This window comes from Varroa jacobsoni, unplaced genomic scaffold, assembly GCF_002532875.2.
Source record: "Varroa jacobsoni isolate VJ856 unplaced genomic scaffold, vjacob_1.0 scaffold_622, whole genome shotgun sequence".
Classification (NCBI taxonomy): Eukaryota; Metazoa; Arthropoda; class Arachnida; order Mesostigmata; family Varroidae; genus Varroa; species Varroa jacobsoni.
In genome coordinates, this window is record NW_019213524.1 from 62,812 (window position 1) to 82,934 (window position 20,123).

Consider the following 20,123-nt stretch of genomic DNA (forward strand, 5'->3'; position numbering starts at 1 on the left):
TTGGAAAAGTATTCCCCTGCAATCCTACCAAATGCACAGTATTACCTTTTTGGTATAGGATCCGACTTTAGCTCTCCTTTGAGGGGCCCTACCATGCTTTGATTACAATCCACGCCGAGTGACGTTATTATAAATTGTCCACAATTCATTTCCCGTCAGCATCTTTTCAAGAAAAAGGTTACCCTTAGCCAATTTCGGAAGATGATCGACTACGCAAACACACTTTATTAATTAATAACTCATAAAAAGTCCAGATTTTTGCCTAGTTGATGTGATAATTTCTCGCATAGATGTCTTTGAGTAGTATATTTGGATGTTCCTGTGCTCTGTGCAATCTGGCGAAGTCTCATGTATAGGTTCTGATCGACGATAGCGAGAATTTTAGCGTCCTTATAGCCAAAAGATCGGCTTGCATGTGCCTTGTCGATGTCGCCTTGATCCTAGAGGTATCACTTCGAGAACGAGCAAACCATTTCTACAAACTATCTAGCCAAATGCTTGCGTTGCATTTAGCCCATTTTCAAAAATAAAACTTCAAAGTCGACGTTAAATAGACTTTTGACACATGCATCTTTCGAAGTTGAAACATGTACTCGAATCGAACACGGCGCCAGAAGAGTGTCGAAATATAGCCTTACAAATATATACAAAGTGAACAATTGTTTTTCCTTTCTCATCTGACCTTTTTATTTTTTTTGACGCCAAAATTTAAACCGCTGCCAAATCTTATGAGACAGCCCAGCATAACTTAAGAAAAAATTAGAAGTTCCAATCAATTCCAACTAGCTGTTTATCCTGGAATGCCTATATTATAGTACACTTCTTACAAAAATTACCGAAGAAATTCGAGGAAAGTCGATACAAAATGAACTACGCAAAAATCAATTCCATGTTACAGTATGTTCCGAATAGCAATTAGTACATTAAAGCCATAGTCAATATTTCGTGATTCAATAAGTGCGTGAGGCTAAAATTTTAAATTATTAAAATTGACATGTCCGATCAAAAAGACTGCTTCGCGAAAGCAGTACAAAGTGATACCCGAGTCATATTCCACCACATTTAGTATAAACAGACGTAGCGTTTGGCAGATCAGAAAGCAGAGTACTATATAGGAGTTGCTGAAACTCATGACATACAAAACGCGTACTGTGTGTAGGTTAATTATGCCCGTCTACCTCCCCGCTCTAATTGGTCATTAACCCTGTGTTACAAAAATCGGGTTTGATCTTTGACTGGACTTCATATACCTATGAAGTCCAAATAGGCAAGCGTAGTAGGAAATTTGAGTCTGTCCCTTAAATACTCTACAAACAGCGGTGTGTCGCCTTGCAGATATACGTATTTTTCCCTTAATGAGTGACGCAGTGCAATTTAAAAATGCAAATCTAGTACCGTTCGCAAGGAAAGTCTATAGGAAGTTCGTTTACCTACACCCGTTACCGTCGCTCGACGTACTTCGTCAGTATTGTGCCTTGCACCCGTTCGGCAGTTAGTAGCGACAATCACATCCAGTTACTTGAATTCGGCCGCATACTTTAAGGCCATTCGGTCCACATGGAGCGTGTCGGTAGCAGCGAAGTGTCCTCCATGGAGCCTCACGATTTCCGTCATGTCCATGTCGATAATCCACGCACAACGAGTCTTAAAAGAGTTTGCTAAACATTAACCTGACAACATCGTCTGCTTGAAGCATTATTTTACGTATCCCGCTATATCATAAACAGGGAAGGACAGACAAATCATTCCGTGACAAAGAGAAAAGCAATGGACTGAAATTAGTCCTGTGTTACGCTTGTGGATTGGACGAACGGTTTGAGTTACGTTACTATCATTTATGGTAAGCAAGCCTTTTTGTAGAATCGCCCTGATTAGATGTAGCACGTTCTGAAACACTCTACGTAGTGCAAGCTTTACTAAAAGCATGCCTTGGGGCGCCATATCATATGCTGATTTAAAATCTACAAATAGGGCGTGGAGTGCTCATTTTAATCAATGACAGATACAATATGCCTTCTAAAATAGTATGTCACATGCCGTAAGGGTAGAGAATCCCGCACGAAATAGGGGCTGTTTAATCGAGATACAGGAACTAGCTTCCGGAAACCTCGTCAAGACCCTGTGTGATCAAATCGACAAGAATACAGTAGCAGCAGTTTTTTCACAGGATCGACCTTCTTAAACATACGGATCACTTCTTCTCTTGAGCATGGCGTTTAGCAGGACATCACCGTAATTCGTGAACAGGCGCCCACGACACAAACAGTAATTAAATTAACAGCAGGAAAATGTATCAGCCGCACTATTCAAGTGTTTATTGCAGATCATATTCGGTCTTGTCTCTTGTTCGACCAAAGCTGCTCTAGGGAACGTAGCATTTCGAATACGGAGACCTCTGCCCTGATTATTTTTTCACTGTATTCTTTATAAAATCTTAACGTTCGTTCTTCCGACTATCTTGACCTTATAAATCAGTCAGTATATATATATCTTGACTAAATAAACATCTGCGGTGTTCTTTGCAGTAAGCTTGATAAAATCAAAAATCTAGCTGTTCCCTATTTTAAGCTGTGTTAGATATAATGTGAATCTGAAGCGTATATTGTGCATTTTATGGTGGTGTTGACAAGAAATGACGAAAAGTTGGAACAGGATTAGTTTGAGACACATGCTTATGTACAGTATACATGAAATAGTATTACCCAATGCTACCAGATACCCCTAGTTTAATTTATATTAACAGCAGTATGAATTTAACAGTGTAAATGTCGGGGCGGTAACTTGATGGCTCATCCTCTGACTGCAAAAAGCAGGGGCCGCTGGTTCGGACTCCACCAATGATGCATGATGCATAACCGCTATATTTAAATAGGTGCAAGTGCAATCAATCAAATTTTATTTACTCACCTTTGAACATAGGACCATTAATATGATTTGGATTGTATGCGTCTAATCGAGTTTATACAACTTGAGTTATAATCTGTAATTGCTTTTACGTTAAAATGCTTTATAAATGGGCTACTCATGCAAAATAATTGTTTTGAACTTTACGTTCGCTTTTACGCGTGAGTAAGACATTTATAACGAAACGAAGTATGTGAGCGAACCCTGAACCACTCCTCATATGACCTCAGGTCTAATAAGCAGACGTGTTGCTACTGCATGACTACAGTGGGACCGCTTCTACGAAAACACAGCCTAGGTTTGAATTGTCTCAATTTCAGGTATAAAAGGCACGTAACCAGTTTAAATAGCAACTGAAGCATTTCTCATTCAGAGCAGTTTGAAGTATAAGGTACATATGCATATTTAGAGAAGAACGTTTAGTTTAATAGGATTACACGGATAAATGCCTTTATAGAGGCCTGGTCTCTTAACGAAGAGCGAGCAAGCGTAGTATGCCAAAAGGTTCAAGCATCTCTAAAAAACAATTGGAGCAAAGGTTTGATCGTCTTTATTTTGTATTTTATTTGTAGAGATTTTTGTGAAGTTTCGCTTGAAGGAGAAGTATCGGGAATATTAAGCAGATATTCATCATCATTGTTGTCGTTCGGCATGATTGTTTTTAATTTAATTGACGAAATGAAATAAACAAATGTTATCTGTAAAAGCGTTTTAATCCAAAGCTATACTTCATTTAGAAGCAGAACATTTTAGTTGATAGATGTATTCAAGCCAAACTTAAAGGCAGGCAGAGCGCGTATTTTGTTTAAACGTAAACAAATATGGCAAAGCTGCAAAAAAGGTTGGACGTACTAATGACACCCTACTTATACATTCTATCTAGTTTTGCTTAGTATGTGGAAAACGCACAAGTATTAAAGAAAGCAAATCTCATAAAGCCTTATAGTTTGACTCAAACCGTCTCTAGAACCACTATAACCAAAATTCAAGTTTCTTAATTCTCTCATAACTTCTCATAGATGCATATCTACAACATTTTAAGGTTTTACAAAGGTTATAATTACCTATTGCATAAAGTCCAAGTGTGTGAAACGTAGGCTAATCTTTTATAAAACATAATTTTCTAATGTCAATAGTTACCTTTGTTACTTTGATGCATTTTTTTAATCTGCTTGTCTAGAACACAGCAGCTGGCAGCGCCGGAAATATCTCTTTATGAATGATGGAAGGAACCATCGAGCTCCAATTTAGCCCGGTTATTCTTTTGTGATACCAACCAGTCCCTACAGCGAGTAGCGAGATTAGTACCCTTACATAAACCCGTTTATGAATATACGTATTAATATATTCTGTAGTGACTTTATTTTAAAATAATTTATGATTTCTGCTCTGTTTTGTGTGGTTGTTAAGTTTCTAAAAAACTGGGCCTTCGCATTGAAAAAGTACAAAAGACATTTGTTTTAGGGACTTTTGTAAGCGTCCGTGCCTGAACACGCGATTGAGTAGTTTATTGGAAAATTATTTGTGAAATCTTACGTCTATAGAAAATGGTTATTTAGTTACTGATTAAAATAGGTTGATATATAAAAATAACTTTTTTTTGATAAGTATCTTTTATTAAATTGTGAGAACAAGCATACAAGCGAGCATTAACTGCGAAATGAATGGTTGTTGAGAACTCGTTCCTGCCTGCCACAGAAGTCCATTTTCTCCTGGCTGCAAAACAGTAGGCTAGCAATGGTTTGATGTAAATGACGTGTTGAAAACACTAATCAATATTTAGGCTATTGAAAGTCACCAGTCGTGATTGTACAAAGAAAGCAAGTTGAGGGAACGCAGATTTACGTAGTTGAGGGAACGTAGGAGGTTTGCAAGGCAAAGCTGTATTAAGCTGCCCTTCAAAAGAGCCAGACGATCAGAACGTGAATTCTGTTGTTCAAAGACACCAACGGAATGCCAGAACAAGCTGTGTGTCGTAACCGTGTGTTGTTCGACAAGCTAGCATTCGAGGAATGGCCAGGTTGGTTCTTTTCGTAAACTGAGTTACCGCTGCTGTAATAGGTTCTTACTGTGAAATTCTGTATACAGCGTCAGCCTAGTCCTGGAATGAGTTCATTTCGAGATAAGAGTGAACAAATTTTTTTTTGGCTTTTTATCCCACTTGGTGCGGTGGCGACCATGATTGTCTGAAAAAAGTAGTGACTCTCACGCATGAAACAACACTTGCAAGGTAATGACAACGGCCATAACTATAACAATAGGACGCAGGCAATGACGTTGGTTATAACTACTGCTGCGAACATCACGCCTTGCTCGTATTTTTGTCCATAGGAGACACAGCCACTGTGGGTCCGTATCTCACTGATGCAACGGACCGGATAACCAACAGTCAGTAGATAGAAACATGGCACGTAGTAGTTAACATCCGGGATGACACTACACGATGTAAGCTTACTCTTCGTAGGTTTTAAAAGAAGACTGAAATGGACCCAGTTACCCTTAGATAATCCCCGTAGTAATAGCTCATGCTTTATATCCGGGGTGATCTAATAAATAGAGAGAGAGTAGAGACCGATAATTAAGCGCAAATAAAAAGCTTTTTTTCCAAGGTTGCCCGAGTGCTCCGCGACGCCTGCTTAACGACTATGCAACGTAACGCCCCAGGTTATCGTTAGCTTGTAAGTGGAACTTTGGGCACACGCCATTGCGAACTGAGTGTAGCGGTGTTTTAAAGTAATGTTTTGAGTAGTGTTCTTGACCTTTCACTAGTGTCATCGAAAGTCTTGCCGTGTGTTTGCCGATTCTGACGCACAATTTAATAGAAAGGAATTCAAAGTGGTAGCTGCGGAATCTACAGCAAAAACAGTCGATAAAACACCCTTGATTTACTTGCCATAAGAAGATGGTCATGCATTTCGACATAAAGTTTATTTGTCATCTAGTGTCTAAAATGCGGAAGCACGGTTGCGGAGAGGGTTTGTAAGGCTTAATCCGAAATACTGGAAAGAGCTCATTGCAAAACAGATCATTTCGGGGCCAAGGCAACAACAGTAATGGCAAAAACCTGAAGGGGTCCTGACAGCATGATCAACACAGATCGCCAGATTAACATGGCTTAGTTATATGTGAAGTATATATTCTGATCTAATGGAAATAAACACGTTTGTGGACTATGAGTTTAAGGTAAATGTCTCCAAAAACATATGTCCTTATATTAGGACAAATCTACTATGGTTTGCACGATTATATATAATGCTCCCACTGAAATAAAGCCTATAGACATGTTCGTCTGGTTTGCTACCATGATATCGATATTAAGCCAGTACCTTATAAGTTAAAGCACGACTGTTCTCTCTTGAATATATTTTATTGAATAATAACAACAAAAAAAACAACAACAACAACAATAATAAATAATTCCCATGCGAAAACTAAATCATAGCGCAATTATGATTACTTGTTTTGCCTCGGGTGTGAAAGAACGTGTATCCATTTCTTGGATTGCAACTGGAAGTCGAAATGAGAGTGCTGTTTTTACGTGCGGAAGTACGTTTCGTTTGTTCGTAAACAGGTTGAGAGATTGAGCGGAGCTGTAACGAAGGCTTTCTCTGTAAGCCTGCCAAAAAGACCGGTAGCAACTAGTGCTAACGTCCTGAGAGAACACAACGTGCTGTCATTGACTTAACCTGCTTCTCTGACTTATTTCTATGATGATGGCAATAATTCTTACCGATAATTTCAATTTGTGTGTTAGAAAAGTGTAAAAAAAGTGTGTTAGATACGCCCCTGTTGTGTCAAATCAGAAAGATGATAAATTAACTGTTCCGTTCTGTTTGAGTTCGAATATTTATATGGGTCAGTTGAGAAGTTTTACTACATTTTTTTTAACTAGAAATACGACAAAAAATAGAGAGAAAAAACAATGGACGTTGTCTGCATCGCAACTCATCTGGATTTGAAAGCTGATATTTCTTAAAAAGCGAAAACATGTACGTGACAGGTATTTACGCCTTTATTAATCGTTGTTATTTTCTGACTAGGACGTCCAAACCATCCTTGGTGTTGAGGTCATACTTAATCAATTCGCTACAATCTTAGCCGAGAACGATTCATTGACTCTGATATAGCTGTTCCAAGCCGACTAAGTCCAATTTGAACTTGAAAACGCCTCTTAACAGTTTTAAAACCTCCATTTTGCATTTGTTGTATATATATATATATATATATATATATATATATATATATTAGTGTTTCCTTGTTCGAAATTTCCCCTTCTTTATGCCAATCGAGCTGGCTTTACTTCAGTGTTCAGCCAGTTTTTTTTCGCTTTTTATAATGGAACTTAACAGTTTTCCTATTGGGCATTTGCCTTAGACCTGGAGGCACCTAAGCTGTAATAGTACCATTAGCAGCAGGAGTCTGAGATTCCACCGGAGAAATAGCGATCCAAACTGAGAATACTCGCAGCGAACGTGAGAATTTAGAGGATTATAGAGAACATTCATGCATATACCTGGTGTACGTTTACAAGCGCGATTACCCCATATATTGAGGAGATGGTAATTAAAAACAATTTAGGATGCTGAATGGATATCAAGGTCATTGAGGAAAAAAGCCAGCACTCTAAAAGATTTGCATAATATCATGAAAATAACAATAAAAAGCATTGCTAAGAGCAGAAAACAAGTTCAGTAGCCCTTTAAATCCCTCTGCAGGCATTGCAACCATTGGTCTGAGTATACAAGGCGGCTTATAAATATATGTTTTTCTTGATTTTTTTGTAGATTGGTCAGTACCAAGTGCTTCTTGGGCTTTGACGCATCTGTGATTGTCGCCCCCCCTTCAATACAGGCGTAAACGCGGCTCTAAACAAGAGTTATGAAAACTGTACAATTTTAGCTTTTATGAATACCTTTATAACTTTTAACTTAAACGTACTTGCGTAGAACCTACTATTTCCGTTTGTTCATACCACTACGCTTCACTTGAATAGAAGGATTTGTGATGATCATTCCGATTGTGATTCCGAGCAGAATCACTATCACTAAGTTTCATTGAATTCCCGGTCAAATTGTTTGTATATGAAGTACAACTTTTACTGATACCACGTAATTTCCAACGATGTCACGATTCTTTTTGTATCGTTCTTTGATGTGACTTAAAATGAGCCGAAACTGGGACTTGCTAGTATGGATTTGTGTAGAGTCCTATCTAGCCTAAAATTCTCATAGTATACTGGGTATAGTAGAGGAGAGTCTTTCCTTTGAGTCTAGGGAAGATAAAAATAAACTCAATCAAAGAATTTTAATTAGGTTTTGTTTTTCTATCTAATGAGCTAGCCGAGTCCGATGACTATTTATCGATAACCACTCCAGCGCAATGCACACAACTAACAAGCAGAAACCGATTTTAAGATAGAGTGAAATTAACCTTATACTTGGTACGCTACTACGATAAGCTGTATGCCATGAGCGAAGTTTTGTTGCAGAAAGTAAGTTTATGTACACAGTGATGACGTGTCTTCTGGATCTGGTACCTGATCATTATTATTATTATTATTACAGGCGGCACTCACTCGTTCCAGATGCTAACGCACTGCTAAGAAAACACTCCCTCAACATAAATCTGCTTAATGGACGTCAGACGATACGACGTACAACAATTGACGAAGCAGAAACAAAAGAGATGCAGTTTGAAGAAGGAGGTCGAGCTACCGCTATTCAGATTGCAATTCCGTTCTTCGCCGCTGGACTTGGAATGGTAGCTGCGGGTGTATTACTACATCACGTACTGGTAAGTTTACCTCGCGTTTCTATAGAGCATTGAAAACTCGAGGATAATAAGGTGGAGCTTACAAATAAATTAACGTCGATTTCGTATTAAAAAAATCGTAAAAAAGCTTGAAACGAAATTTGGAGCCTGCTAAACGAGATAGAGAAATAAGATCCACACCATATTTCGTTGTAGGGCTTATTGTTGATAATGTTTATACTCCTCTAACTATTATGTGCTATGAATACACCAACTAGAATGTTTCACTTCCCGCAGTCTTGATAACAGGAAAATTATTGAACAACAAGTTCTGTAAACAACAAATACGATTAAGCTAGTTTTTTTTTTAATGCGACGTATGTACGTATTAAGTTGGTACAGGGATAAAAAAAATTTTTTAGCTCATAAAAAAAACGCATCGTTTCACCGAAATGCTAGCAACAAATGAATTCATTATGTATTCTCCGTCACTCTCCAAGGCCTCCTTCGATCTCGCAAGCAATTGATTTTTTACTTCTCGCTAGGAACCTTTGAGCACGGTTTTGAAGAAATTGTACAGTTAAGTTTCGAGACCCCCTTAACTGCCCAATGTACGGTTACGAATTTCAGTTGCCGTTAATCGAAAAAATATAATCGGGTAATACAATTATCACGGAAAACCTCCCATTCAGACTCTTGCCGCGGTACTCACTTTTTCCATAAGTGACCTGCCATTGTCGCGTGAAAACATGACTTTGACTTTGCGTTGGGTTCCCTCTATTACATAGCTTTCGTCGTACTCGATGGAACCGGGATACTGTTTGACCGTCATTTCCCACTTTTTTCCCCACATTTTCCGACAGGTATTCCTAAATGTATAAACTGTTTACACCAAACGTAAATCATGGCCTGTTAAGGATGGAGGTATGACTTAACTTTAACTTTAGATGTATCTCTCTGAACTACCCATCCTTTTTACTTCTCATTCCCAGTAACAGTTTTGCATAGAAACCTGCCGCTGTGATTGCGCGCTAGCCAGTACCTTGTCAAATGGTGAATGTATATGAGGAGCCATTCATTCAATTGAGCTTTTAAACTGTTAATTGCTGATAGAATTCTGCACACCTATGATTTTTGACGGTTATCGAAAGTTAGAAGTTTAGCCTGTCGGCTTATTTAAGAGTTCTTTAGCACCCGAGGTCTTTATCAATCTCGGGTAGCCCACTGGAAAACGGGAACCTTTCCCCCAAAAATTGTAACAAATTCCCTCTGACCAGTCCTCTTAAATTCTTACTGTACACTCGCACACAGATATATCGGCCTAACTCAAAAGCTTTATTTTTCTCAGAGAAAGGCCAAATAAGGTAGGTATCCAAAATGCATTTCGATCATTGATTTTTGGCGTCTGATGTCGGAGCAAAATATCATTCACTGCACAATAGCATTACGATGAAGTAAATGGTTAACAGTTTTCACATTAAGTAACGCAAAATTTAAACTTATCATAAAAGTCTACAAGAATAAAAAGTGAAAAGTAAAGTTTAATTAAAGACCAAAAACATATATTTTAAACAATACAATCTTATTTTATGAAATGAAACAAGCATCGATTAAACTTCGGTAACTTCATTTTTTCAAGCGAAATTGCCAGAGAAAACGATACAAATAGGCTTGTAGAAAATAAAACGTTCGAGTTATGTGTAATAGCTTGCTAGTAAAATTAAGCAATAACAGATTCAAAGTACCCAAATGCTTTTGGAAACCCAATGTAGAATATTGTGACGAGCACTACGATACTATGCAAAAATTACCTTTTGATCAACATGGCTAGTTCGTTTACTACAGTCGTTGTGGAATATCTGGGCAATGAACGGAAGACAGAGACACTAGAGCACTGAGCACCTTTGACTTCCCCAGACTACTCCAGAATCCAGCTAAGGAGAAAACACTGACGTGCTCTTTATATTTGTTGTATTGCTTAATGAGCTATTTATACCTGTTTCTCTACTTTATTGGCTATGTAGATCATCATTATCAGTCAGTGACGTTAAAGCGGTGAGGCGTAAAGCATATCAAGCGTCGATATTTCTAATTATGCAAAAACTCATATCTCTGTTCCTGGAGACACCAATACAAATTTTATAAATAATTATTTAGAATTTATCAGACAGGTCTGCATGTGTACAAAATGCGAAGTGAGAAATTAATTTCTTTGGATTATTTAGGCGTTACTGTTACAATAAGTTTCACGAAACTCAAACTCACGTGATACACACTCACAGAATTTATTTCGCGTGTTAATGATTATATAACAGATTTCTAATGCGAATAAGTAATTGCGGATATGAGTAGCCAAATTACGACGTCGAAACGTCATTATTTTAAGCCTATTACCCAAACGGACGCACAAATTCGGTATGTTGTGTTGTGCATAGTATTTTGTAGAAATACATGTACGTAGTACTTTGTACATTTTGCTTATTTTCACGTAGTACATAATATTTATTGAACAAAGACACGTCAATTACAAAAAAAAATCGCCCTATTGGAAAGGGAGAATGACAGTAGTTTTTACAAGATTATATTCGCTAATTGATGTATTTCATTGAATTTTTGTGCCATTTTCTCTCTCTTTCATTGAAGAAATAAGTAGAGGGGTAGCATTTGAGCTAAGCCTGGGAATCTATCCTGTTTGCTATTCGATTGAAATTGAGCGTCGCTTGAATCTAATTTTTCGAAGTTGGTAAAGTTTTGTCTTGAGGTGAGATTGAGTTAACTGAATAAGTACTTTTCCCAGGAGTTGCTTAAACATATATTAAGAAAATAAAACGGAAGAAAAAGGAATATTTTTTTTCAGGCCGTTCGGTGTTGTGTCCGACAAATCTGTAGCGCAACTAACGATGCCAAAGACGACGCGGAAACTTGTGTTCAAACTATATTGTGTTGCAGGGTATTCATTGTTGTCCCTGTGCCGAAATATGGGGATAAATTCAATCAATGATAAAATTAGCGAAAGATGCGGGTACTTTTAGTATACTATTGAAACAGAGGTACCGTTGTCATGTTTATACCTTTCAGTGATCGCGTTGGTCTAGGCTCCATAAGTTGCAGACTACTAAGCAATTTGCAATCTGCAACATAGGCGTAAAATTCGATTTTCGTGTTAGTGTTAGATATTTCGCATTTTTGCGAGTGAGAGATACAATGGCAATTTTTGCAAAAATTGTTGGAAATTCCTTAAGTATTTCTAGAGAATCAGGTCGTACAGCAACTGTATATACCATAGTTGTCCAAATTCAAATCCTTCGAAGTAGCCTGCGCCAGACAAAATGCACGTGTGCCATTGTCTTTTCTTTTATCGTGAGAGCGTCTGCTCTAGCTTTTCTTTGAATCACTTCAATCGTCTCAAGGCCTTGCAAGTGTTTCTCGAACCTTGAAAAGGAAAGAAATTGAAAAAAGCCCAATTTGGTGCACACAGAGGTTTGGAAAAATGTCATATGAGTAACGTCTTTTAAACCGGTGCTTTATTGGCATGAGGAAGTCGCGACTTGCTGCTCGGATCTGAGACCTGTTTTAAGGCATGGAATTGTACAATTTTCTCAAAACTTTTTCATAGTACACTTTAGTGACTGCTAAACCGCTTAACATATATTCATATATTGCCACTCACTAATAGTCAAGACGGTTAAAAAAAGCTTGTTTTATCACTTTTACTTTCTGCAGTTTTCATCTATTTAACTTATTTCCACGCATACTCGAATATCAAGTTTCGTCACCTAAACAACACGTAGGAGGAAATCCCGCCCAATTTTGAATGCGTTGAAGTTTTGTAATCGTTCGAATTTTTATGTGAACCTTCCTGGTTCCAAGTGCCTAACATAGCTAGTGTAAAACATCTAACTCTTGTGCAAGCTTCCTAGCAGCAATTTGGCTAATCCCCAGAAGGACTTCTTTTGCTTTTTCGATGTTTTAGTTAGTACTTGCCTAGAACGGTCTACAACAAGGACTGCCTTTAAGGGTTTTTCATTTGTCGCCAAACCGTTGATATCACCTACACATTAATGGCATTTATTCATGGTCTAACCCCAAGAAACGACTGCAATATTACCATCATAAGTATTAAAAGGTGGTGGTACCTAAAACAGGTACTGTAGGATACAAAGGAACGTCGCTTGGGGAAAGGCAAACAGGATAAAAGCGATAAAAATAAATCTGGCTGAGGCGGAAAAAAATAAAGTCATGAAAGCTCTCTTCCCAGTATTTTTTTTTCTGATACTAGCTTTGTTCAAGTCAGCTGAACGTCACGCAGATATTTTGAATCGTATACCTCGGAAGTTACTCTATTTCCAGGTTTTTCTCAAACTGTACTTTGTTTAAAGAAAAAGACTTAAGAGTCAGTAATACGTAACGAATATTTTACCCCTGACCTGATGCCCAAATATATTTTGTTTCTTATATATTAGAATTGTTCTAAGAATGTAATTTTTTAGGCGTAAAGGTAATTTAAATGGCAAGTGGTTTCCATCTAGAACATATTAACGCAAATCAGGAGACAGGATACTTCGTTGGAAGACGGACGGGAAAATCGCTTATGCAATGTTTAAATTTACGAAAAAAAGGTCACTTCAGTCACTGTAGTGGCCCAAGCACCTACAGAGGCGTTTGTATGCTGTTAATGAAATGAATTCATGATAAAAAAGATCTGATTTGATAACACGCCAATGAAGCAATGAAGCGTAAGTAAGAGACGCGATTAACCAAAAAATTATGTGTCTTTTATCAGCTATTCAGCTCTTTATCCAAACTCTAATAACAAATTTCTCCATGACCTTATTTATTTACTTCGTCTTTCCAATAATTCTTAGGCCTCATATTGAAAAACTTGCCCAGCTAGTTTCAAACTTCAAACGTAAGTGCTACTATGAGTCTTATTTGTCTGTGATAGAAAAGTATAGCAATTACTTGACGCGAGGGTGAAGAATTTAGGAAATGCAAAGAACCTCCAATTCAGGCTCTTGCAGGACGGCTTAAATGAGTTTTGCTATGTGCGGTTCGGCATTGCCATGGAGAAGAGTGACCTTTTATAATCTGTCGATTTTTGATAACCTTGGTCATTGATCCAGATGTGTTATATGCAGATCCTTGTCGACTGTCTTGTTTTCCTCAGCATTCCCCAGTGTCTTACATCCTGCAAATGTAGATTTGATTTTCTTTCAGATGAAAACCTAGGCCAATTCTGGCCTGAAGCGCACCTTGCGAAACCACCCATTGTTTCCTCTGTTTCGTGTTTATGCAAGGCACCATCTTCTATCACCGCGTCGATCTTGTCTAGATATCATTTTGACCGCGTGTTTTGCTGGTGGCGAGATAGATGCTAAGAGATAGTGAAAAGCCCTGCTTTTCTGTGTTCTTTACCCAGGTCATAGGGCACCGAGGCTTCTAACCCTTGATTAAATTATATCTGAAGCTGACCGTTGTTAGTCACATAAACATAGTCCTTCCATTCCACCAACTTACGGGTTAGCTTTCTGTGCCTTCAGACGTCCCTTATCGACTTTACATGTCCAAACAGAATAAGCCGCATACTTCAAATTCAAAACGAACTTTTAACTCACAAAACGACCCTTAGGCAGTGTTTCAAGTTTAAAAAATCGAACCATATACGACTGTGTGACGTATATGGCTCAGTTTTTTTATCTGTGCGATAAGAAACAAAATAAAATTGATTTTGAAAATGCTTATTTCTTCACTAAAAACCAGATTCGTTTTTGGAGTTCGGCACTTCCCGTATAGGAAACGGCAAAACGGGTAAAACGTACGATATCGAACATCTCTAAAATCGTATACGACGAGTAATTGATATTTGCACTACTGTACTCGGCGCTTCTGGAGCTACTTGACAATGGACTTGCTTCAAGTTGACGCTATATCATATGGTATAATTAATTAACTTTAGCAACTGGCCGTAAATAATCAAATATGATAGATGCCTGTTAATTTATAATACTTATTTTCTAAAAACGCCGTATCATACACATTAGCCTAGCGAATAGTTATGTTTGCCTAAAGCCTGAATTCTAGTACTATCTATCTGCCAAATACGGCGCATTATGATTATTCATTGAAGTAAAAGCAGTGGCCATAATAAATGTATCTAGATGGACGTAGAGAATATATTAAGGTAGAAGAGAAATTCCTAAAGCACACAAGTTTAAACCTTAAAAACCTCGTTATGTCGAGCCATAACTATAAACGCAATACATGATCTTTAGTCCTTTGTGATATTCACAACCTTCCCTTTGCTATCTCGATATAGTATCAACATTCTTTGTTTTTTTATGTCCATATGGACATGACTACACTCAGATAGTGGACAATTTGGAGGCTCATCGCGCTTGTTGATGAAGTGCTTCTCTTAAACACTTTACGTTACCTAGTTTGCGCGTATCTAACACGTTTACGAAGCGGATGCTTTGGCTATCGTTGGACGCTGTGACCTCGGTACTCAATGAAGATTGATTTCGTTAATTTATTTTGTGAGCGATCACCCATTTGAAGCATGTAATATATTAACGATCATGAAATCCCTCTTCATAATTCCGTGTAAATCTTGATTATCCTTGATGCCGCCTTCTCATATCACTTAAATTGTGTGATCAAACAATTAATTTGATCAGTTCAATCATTCGCCTCGAATCTTAGGCTAATCATGACTTGAGACAATCGCGAACGCAGAACGTTACAGCCTTTACTTGGAGACTGCGCTCTATTGGACATTGTTGTGACATACGTTCCTTATGTGAAGATCATTCGTTCAAAGGGTTTATTATGAAGTGAGTAGATACACACCCACTAGCAAAGTAAGAAAAGAAAAGTGTTTAGAAACGATTGGTACTGCCAAAAAGGTAATTTGCGGAATATACTGCTATTTTTTGACTCACTGAAATTTACGTTTGATCTAAGTTGGTCATTAATAGTTCACAATGAATATAAAAACCTGCGTTTCAGGTGAGTTGTACTTTGGTCTCAGTGTAGTCTCCATTTAGGTCGATAAATCCGTTATGCAATATAATTACCTCTGTAGAAAAGATTATCGATGTGTTCATAAAGACATTACTCCGCTCTGTTGCAGATTAAATTGTGAAAGAAATGACAACCTGAGGACACGATTTGCAATTCGTATTTTGTTATACCGCCCCTCATAGCGATGATGACGACACACATTTATCGTGAAATGCGAATTATGACGAGGTTTTTGTCTTTTTCGCCGTTTTACGATTTGTCCTTTTTTTGGAAACGTCTGCTCTTTATTGTTTATTCGTTTTCCTTCATCAATTATCCACACAACTTTTTACAGCCTCCAAATTTTCGGTCTGTATATGGTTAAGAATGCTCTTGGACTACACCGTTTTGCTCAAGCAAATTTTATAGTGCGCTCCAAGACACATTGATGTAGCTCAGTTTTATTTTTGTTGTCATTTTGTATTCCTGCGTATTGCAACCGTTCACTTTCCCTCGTTTCCCCAAGACTCCCCGGATCCAACATCATCCACTCTCAGCAGGCTTCATACTTAAAATAAAAAGATGTTTCTTTCTCTAACTAGAAATTAGTGTTGTGGTCTCTGAGCTCATAGCTAGGGACCTTCTTTGTTATCCTCTTACGTCCGATAAACCTTCGCCATTTCGGTGTGGTATGAACAAACTATCAATCTCGCCCACTTGGCTAAGTATGCGGACAAGCCAACCAGCTCTTCCATGAATTCTATGAATTTATTCTGTAGAAACACCAATATAATATCTACATTATGTGATGTGTCACTCGCAATAAACCTCTTTGGGACAAGATCTATTGTTACGATCTTAGGTATCGTCTTCTCAGTCCAATTTACACTAACATTTTCTCCATCAAGGGACTACTCTGATGCTATTGCTGCAGAGTTTTATTTCCTGGATGCGTTCTATTTCAGATCAGACTGCTCATACTGCTTTTCTTACCAGGTTTTCTTAGTTTCGTTTTCGCCAGCAGTCAGTGATATCAAAGCATGAACGCGACGTATCCTGTTTTAAGCAAAGGCTAGGCACTGCCAATTCATTCAGGTTTGTTTATTCTTTACCAGTTTTCGAGCCCAGGCTAGTACCTCGATAGATGACGTGTGACTTCATCAAGAAGTTTGACTTAGCTGAGGAGAACCGCTCTTTACATTCTACCTTCTCCTTGACGTCTATGCATATATCTCCTTTTGTATTTATATATGTGCCGCTGGTCAGGACGAGACTAGCGCGACAGATTGTTATTTTTTTAAACCGTCTTTTTTTTAAAAATTTTTTAAACTCCTGTCAAAGCTGACGATTGTTGTTGCCGTTTAGCGATTCTTTGGTGATGCCTTGCATTATCTCTGCCAACTTAGTTTCAGTTAAACTTTGTCGACATCATTAGAAGGGATACATAACACACTGCTTCAGCCTTTGCTGAAATCGTTTGTGCTTTAGCCGAATTTGCCATCAAGGTATTTTAATGTTGGCGTATGATTTTTGTTTTCGCCTTCAATTAATGACTGGAAATTTGTACCAATACTTCCAGCCATTTTAAGAAAGTTTGTATTCAGTGCAGTATCTGGGAAACGAGTGGAAACTCGTGTGCTGCAGCGTCTTTTTCTTTCTAATGCTAGGAGATAAATGGATATAAGGCTGATGTAGCCGGCGCATTGGCAGTTTCGACAGATGTTGGCAACGCGACAGCCAGCACATCGTGTTTTCCATAGCTTCCATATACAACACCATACATAGGCTAATATAATAATTGTTTACCAGTTAACCTGGAGGAAAGTAAATCGTTTACCACTGAAGCCTGTTTCGTTCCAGTAAATAGAACAGCTAACAAAACATCTATTTGTTCTTTGAATTCTGTAAGACAACGAGAACCAGCGGAAGACTCAAGGGAAGCGCCGAAATAGCCTTCTGGAAAACACAAACCATAACCTTGTACGCACTTCCTAGCTGAATGAAAAAGTTATGGAGCTTCACCCCAATAGAAGTTCTCTCACCCGTAAATCACCCTAACCTCGTGGTTTTAGTTATCGTTAGCAAGAAGAAACTGGAGCAATCCGTCTCTGCGCGAACTTGCGACACCCTGATGCAGCAACAGCATTTATTGCTGACCACGGATAAAATCCATACGAAGCTCAACGGAGGATGGGTCTTCCGCCTGAGGATGTGGTTCTACTAAAGCGTTCACTCAAGAGCCATGGACAATTCACTAGCTGATCGATTATAAGTGGACATACTGCGAAGCAAAAAAGACCCTGACATGCGAGAATCGATGATATTTACCCAATTTCATTCGAAAATCGCCCATCAGTGTCGCGACAAACACGAAGGATTCGGTACCTTAATTTTTCACCAATTGGCGTATGGTATTTAACAAGTCATCCAGCACGCAAGCTGTATGTTGACCACCAATTCGACAAGCCTACGCACAGATTGGAAAGGAAGATTTGGTATTGACCTTTAAAGTGCAAAAAATTTATTGTTTACATTCACAGGTGTAGACGATTCACTTCATCCATGTATCGGCGCCCGTTTTTAAGTATATTCGTTAATACGAGCGGTTTATCGTTCCTAACGATCGACTATCATCTTGCTAGAGTAAGATCTTGTATTGAAGCGCCGATCAACTTCGCAGTTCACTATGTAACACGTGTTTTCTCTTTTAGTCACACAACATCGACTTGATGCAGAACTTGAGAATAAGTCCTTGACTAAAGTCAATGCGGACCTTACACGACTGGGTAAATTGCGCAACAGTCTACCTGTTCGGGAGAGGACCCTCAAAACGAGGGACTTTATGTCTGTCCTGTTTAACACGCACATCGTAAAAAATTGGCTCTTTGGCTGAGGTGCAGCCGATGCGCTGTAGCTTTTTTTTTAACTGTCGCGAGTTCTCATCTAGCATGCAAAAGTGCCTTTTCAAAGATGGGAGCCTTTCGTCGTCAATCACCAATCCGCTCTTCAAAGGCTTTTCCTTAACAACCGTAATTTAGAGGTGCTGATCGCCGACAACCATACTTCCCAATTCGCTTCCAGTAGGTTCCGTCAGACTAAGTATCGGTCCACTCACAATCGTTGCACACTCGGTCAAAAGCCAGCTGATAGACATAGAAAAACCATGTTTCCATCGATTTGTTCCGGCAAAGCGAAAAGCCACAAGGCGAGTGTGCCCGTTATATATGGACTTACTTCAACCTGCCTGGTGCCAGGCCACGACCAACGAGGATTCTCAAACCGGCAATGAAAAAGAGGGTACTATATATAAGTGTGTACATATGCGTCGTCGGCGTTTCAAAGCCCTTTGCAATCCGGCACATTTCCGCGACGTCCGAGACTTGTCCACTGTTCGACGATGGTTAACAGCAAGTCACTTTTGGAAGAGGGCAGGGTGTTGGAAATATTTCTCTCTACAACATGATGTTTGTTTATTTTTTATTTAGTTTAATAGTTGCTTCTACTTGGAGTGTCTATTCGCGAATCGGAGTCAGAGGTGTGCCAGAATAAATCTGCTGAGCCTTAGTTATAACCGTTAATTCAACACAGAATCACAATTATTAGCGTCATTATTATTAAACGTAGCAGACAAATGAATGCATGAAAAACGAAAGTAAAATGTCACGGCTTAGTTATTCTGTAATATGTACGCTATTGAACGACATAAATTACATTAATGTGTTTGTAATCGACTGTATAAGTCAGTAGTCGGGATTTCTACGGCACGGCAAGATCATGCTAACACCATTGAAGCTTTGCCGTCCAATCATATTGACTTCCAAAGCGTTTCATTAAATCATCATGGTGTATTTATCATCCACCATATAACGGCACTGGGTAACATTCATACCCGTAAAACATTACATCACCTATTTCCTTGCAGTTGTGGAAAGTGTTTCGAGAGGTAAGCACTTTTATAATTCTTGTCCCAGCCCTCCTCGGACTTAAAGGCAATCTTGAAATGACTATGGCGGCAAGGATGTCAACCGAGATGAACACAGGACGAATGGACACTCTGAAAGAACAGTGGATCCTCATTTCGGGAAACCTAGCATTAACTCAGGTATAACAAAGTAATAAGATTTTGTTCTTTTTTTGGTCAAAATTGTTTAGCACATACATATACTGTGCTCTTTATCGTAATTGATAGGTATGATATGACATAATGAGTAATGTTGGGATTGCAAAGTGCTTGTTGCAATTAATTATCTTTTGCGCAGTAGTCCGAATTATTATCAATGTAGTCAAGTAAAGCCCATGGAAATGAATTTTACAGACTTCTTATCTGTTACAGTAGTTTTGTTAGCACCTTCTCCATAACTAGCTGGTCCTTGTTTTCTAAGGCACCATTGATTAAAGCTAACAGCTTTATTGTTATTTTGTTGATATATATATATATATATATATAGATACGGTAAAATCTTTTT

The 20,123-nt window shown here is 38.4% G+C and overlaps 1 protein-coding gene across 1 annotated transcript in view; it reads left to right on the forward strand.

Moving 5' to 3' along the window:
• The window catches only part of LOC111262026 (solute carrier family 41 member 1), a 45,332-nt gene that overhangs the window by 2,372 nt on the left and 22,837 nt on the right, over positions 1–20,123 (forward strand). Inside the window, exons 2-3 of the mRNA XM_022835994.2 lie at positions 8,469–8,697; positions 19,580–19,759. Of these exons, the coding sequence (XP_022691729.1) occupies positions 8,469–8,697; positions 19,580–19,759 (409 nt within the window). The remainder of the gene's footprint in view (positions 1–8,468; positions 8,698–19,579; positions 19,760–20,123) is intronic.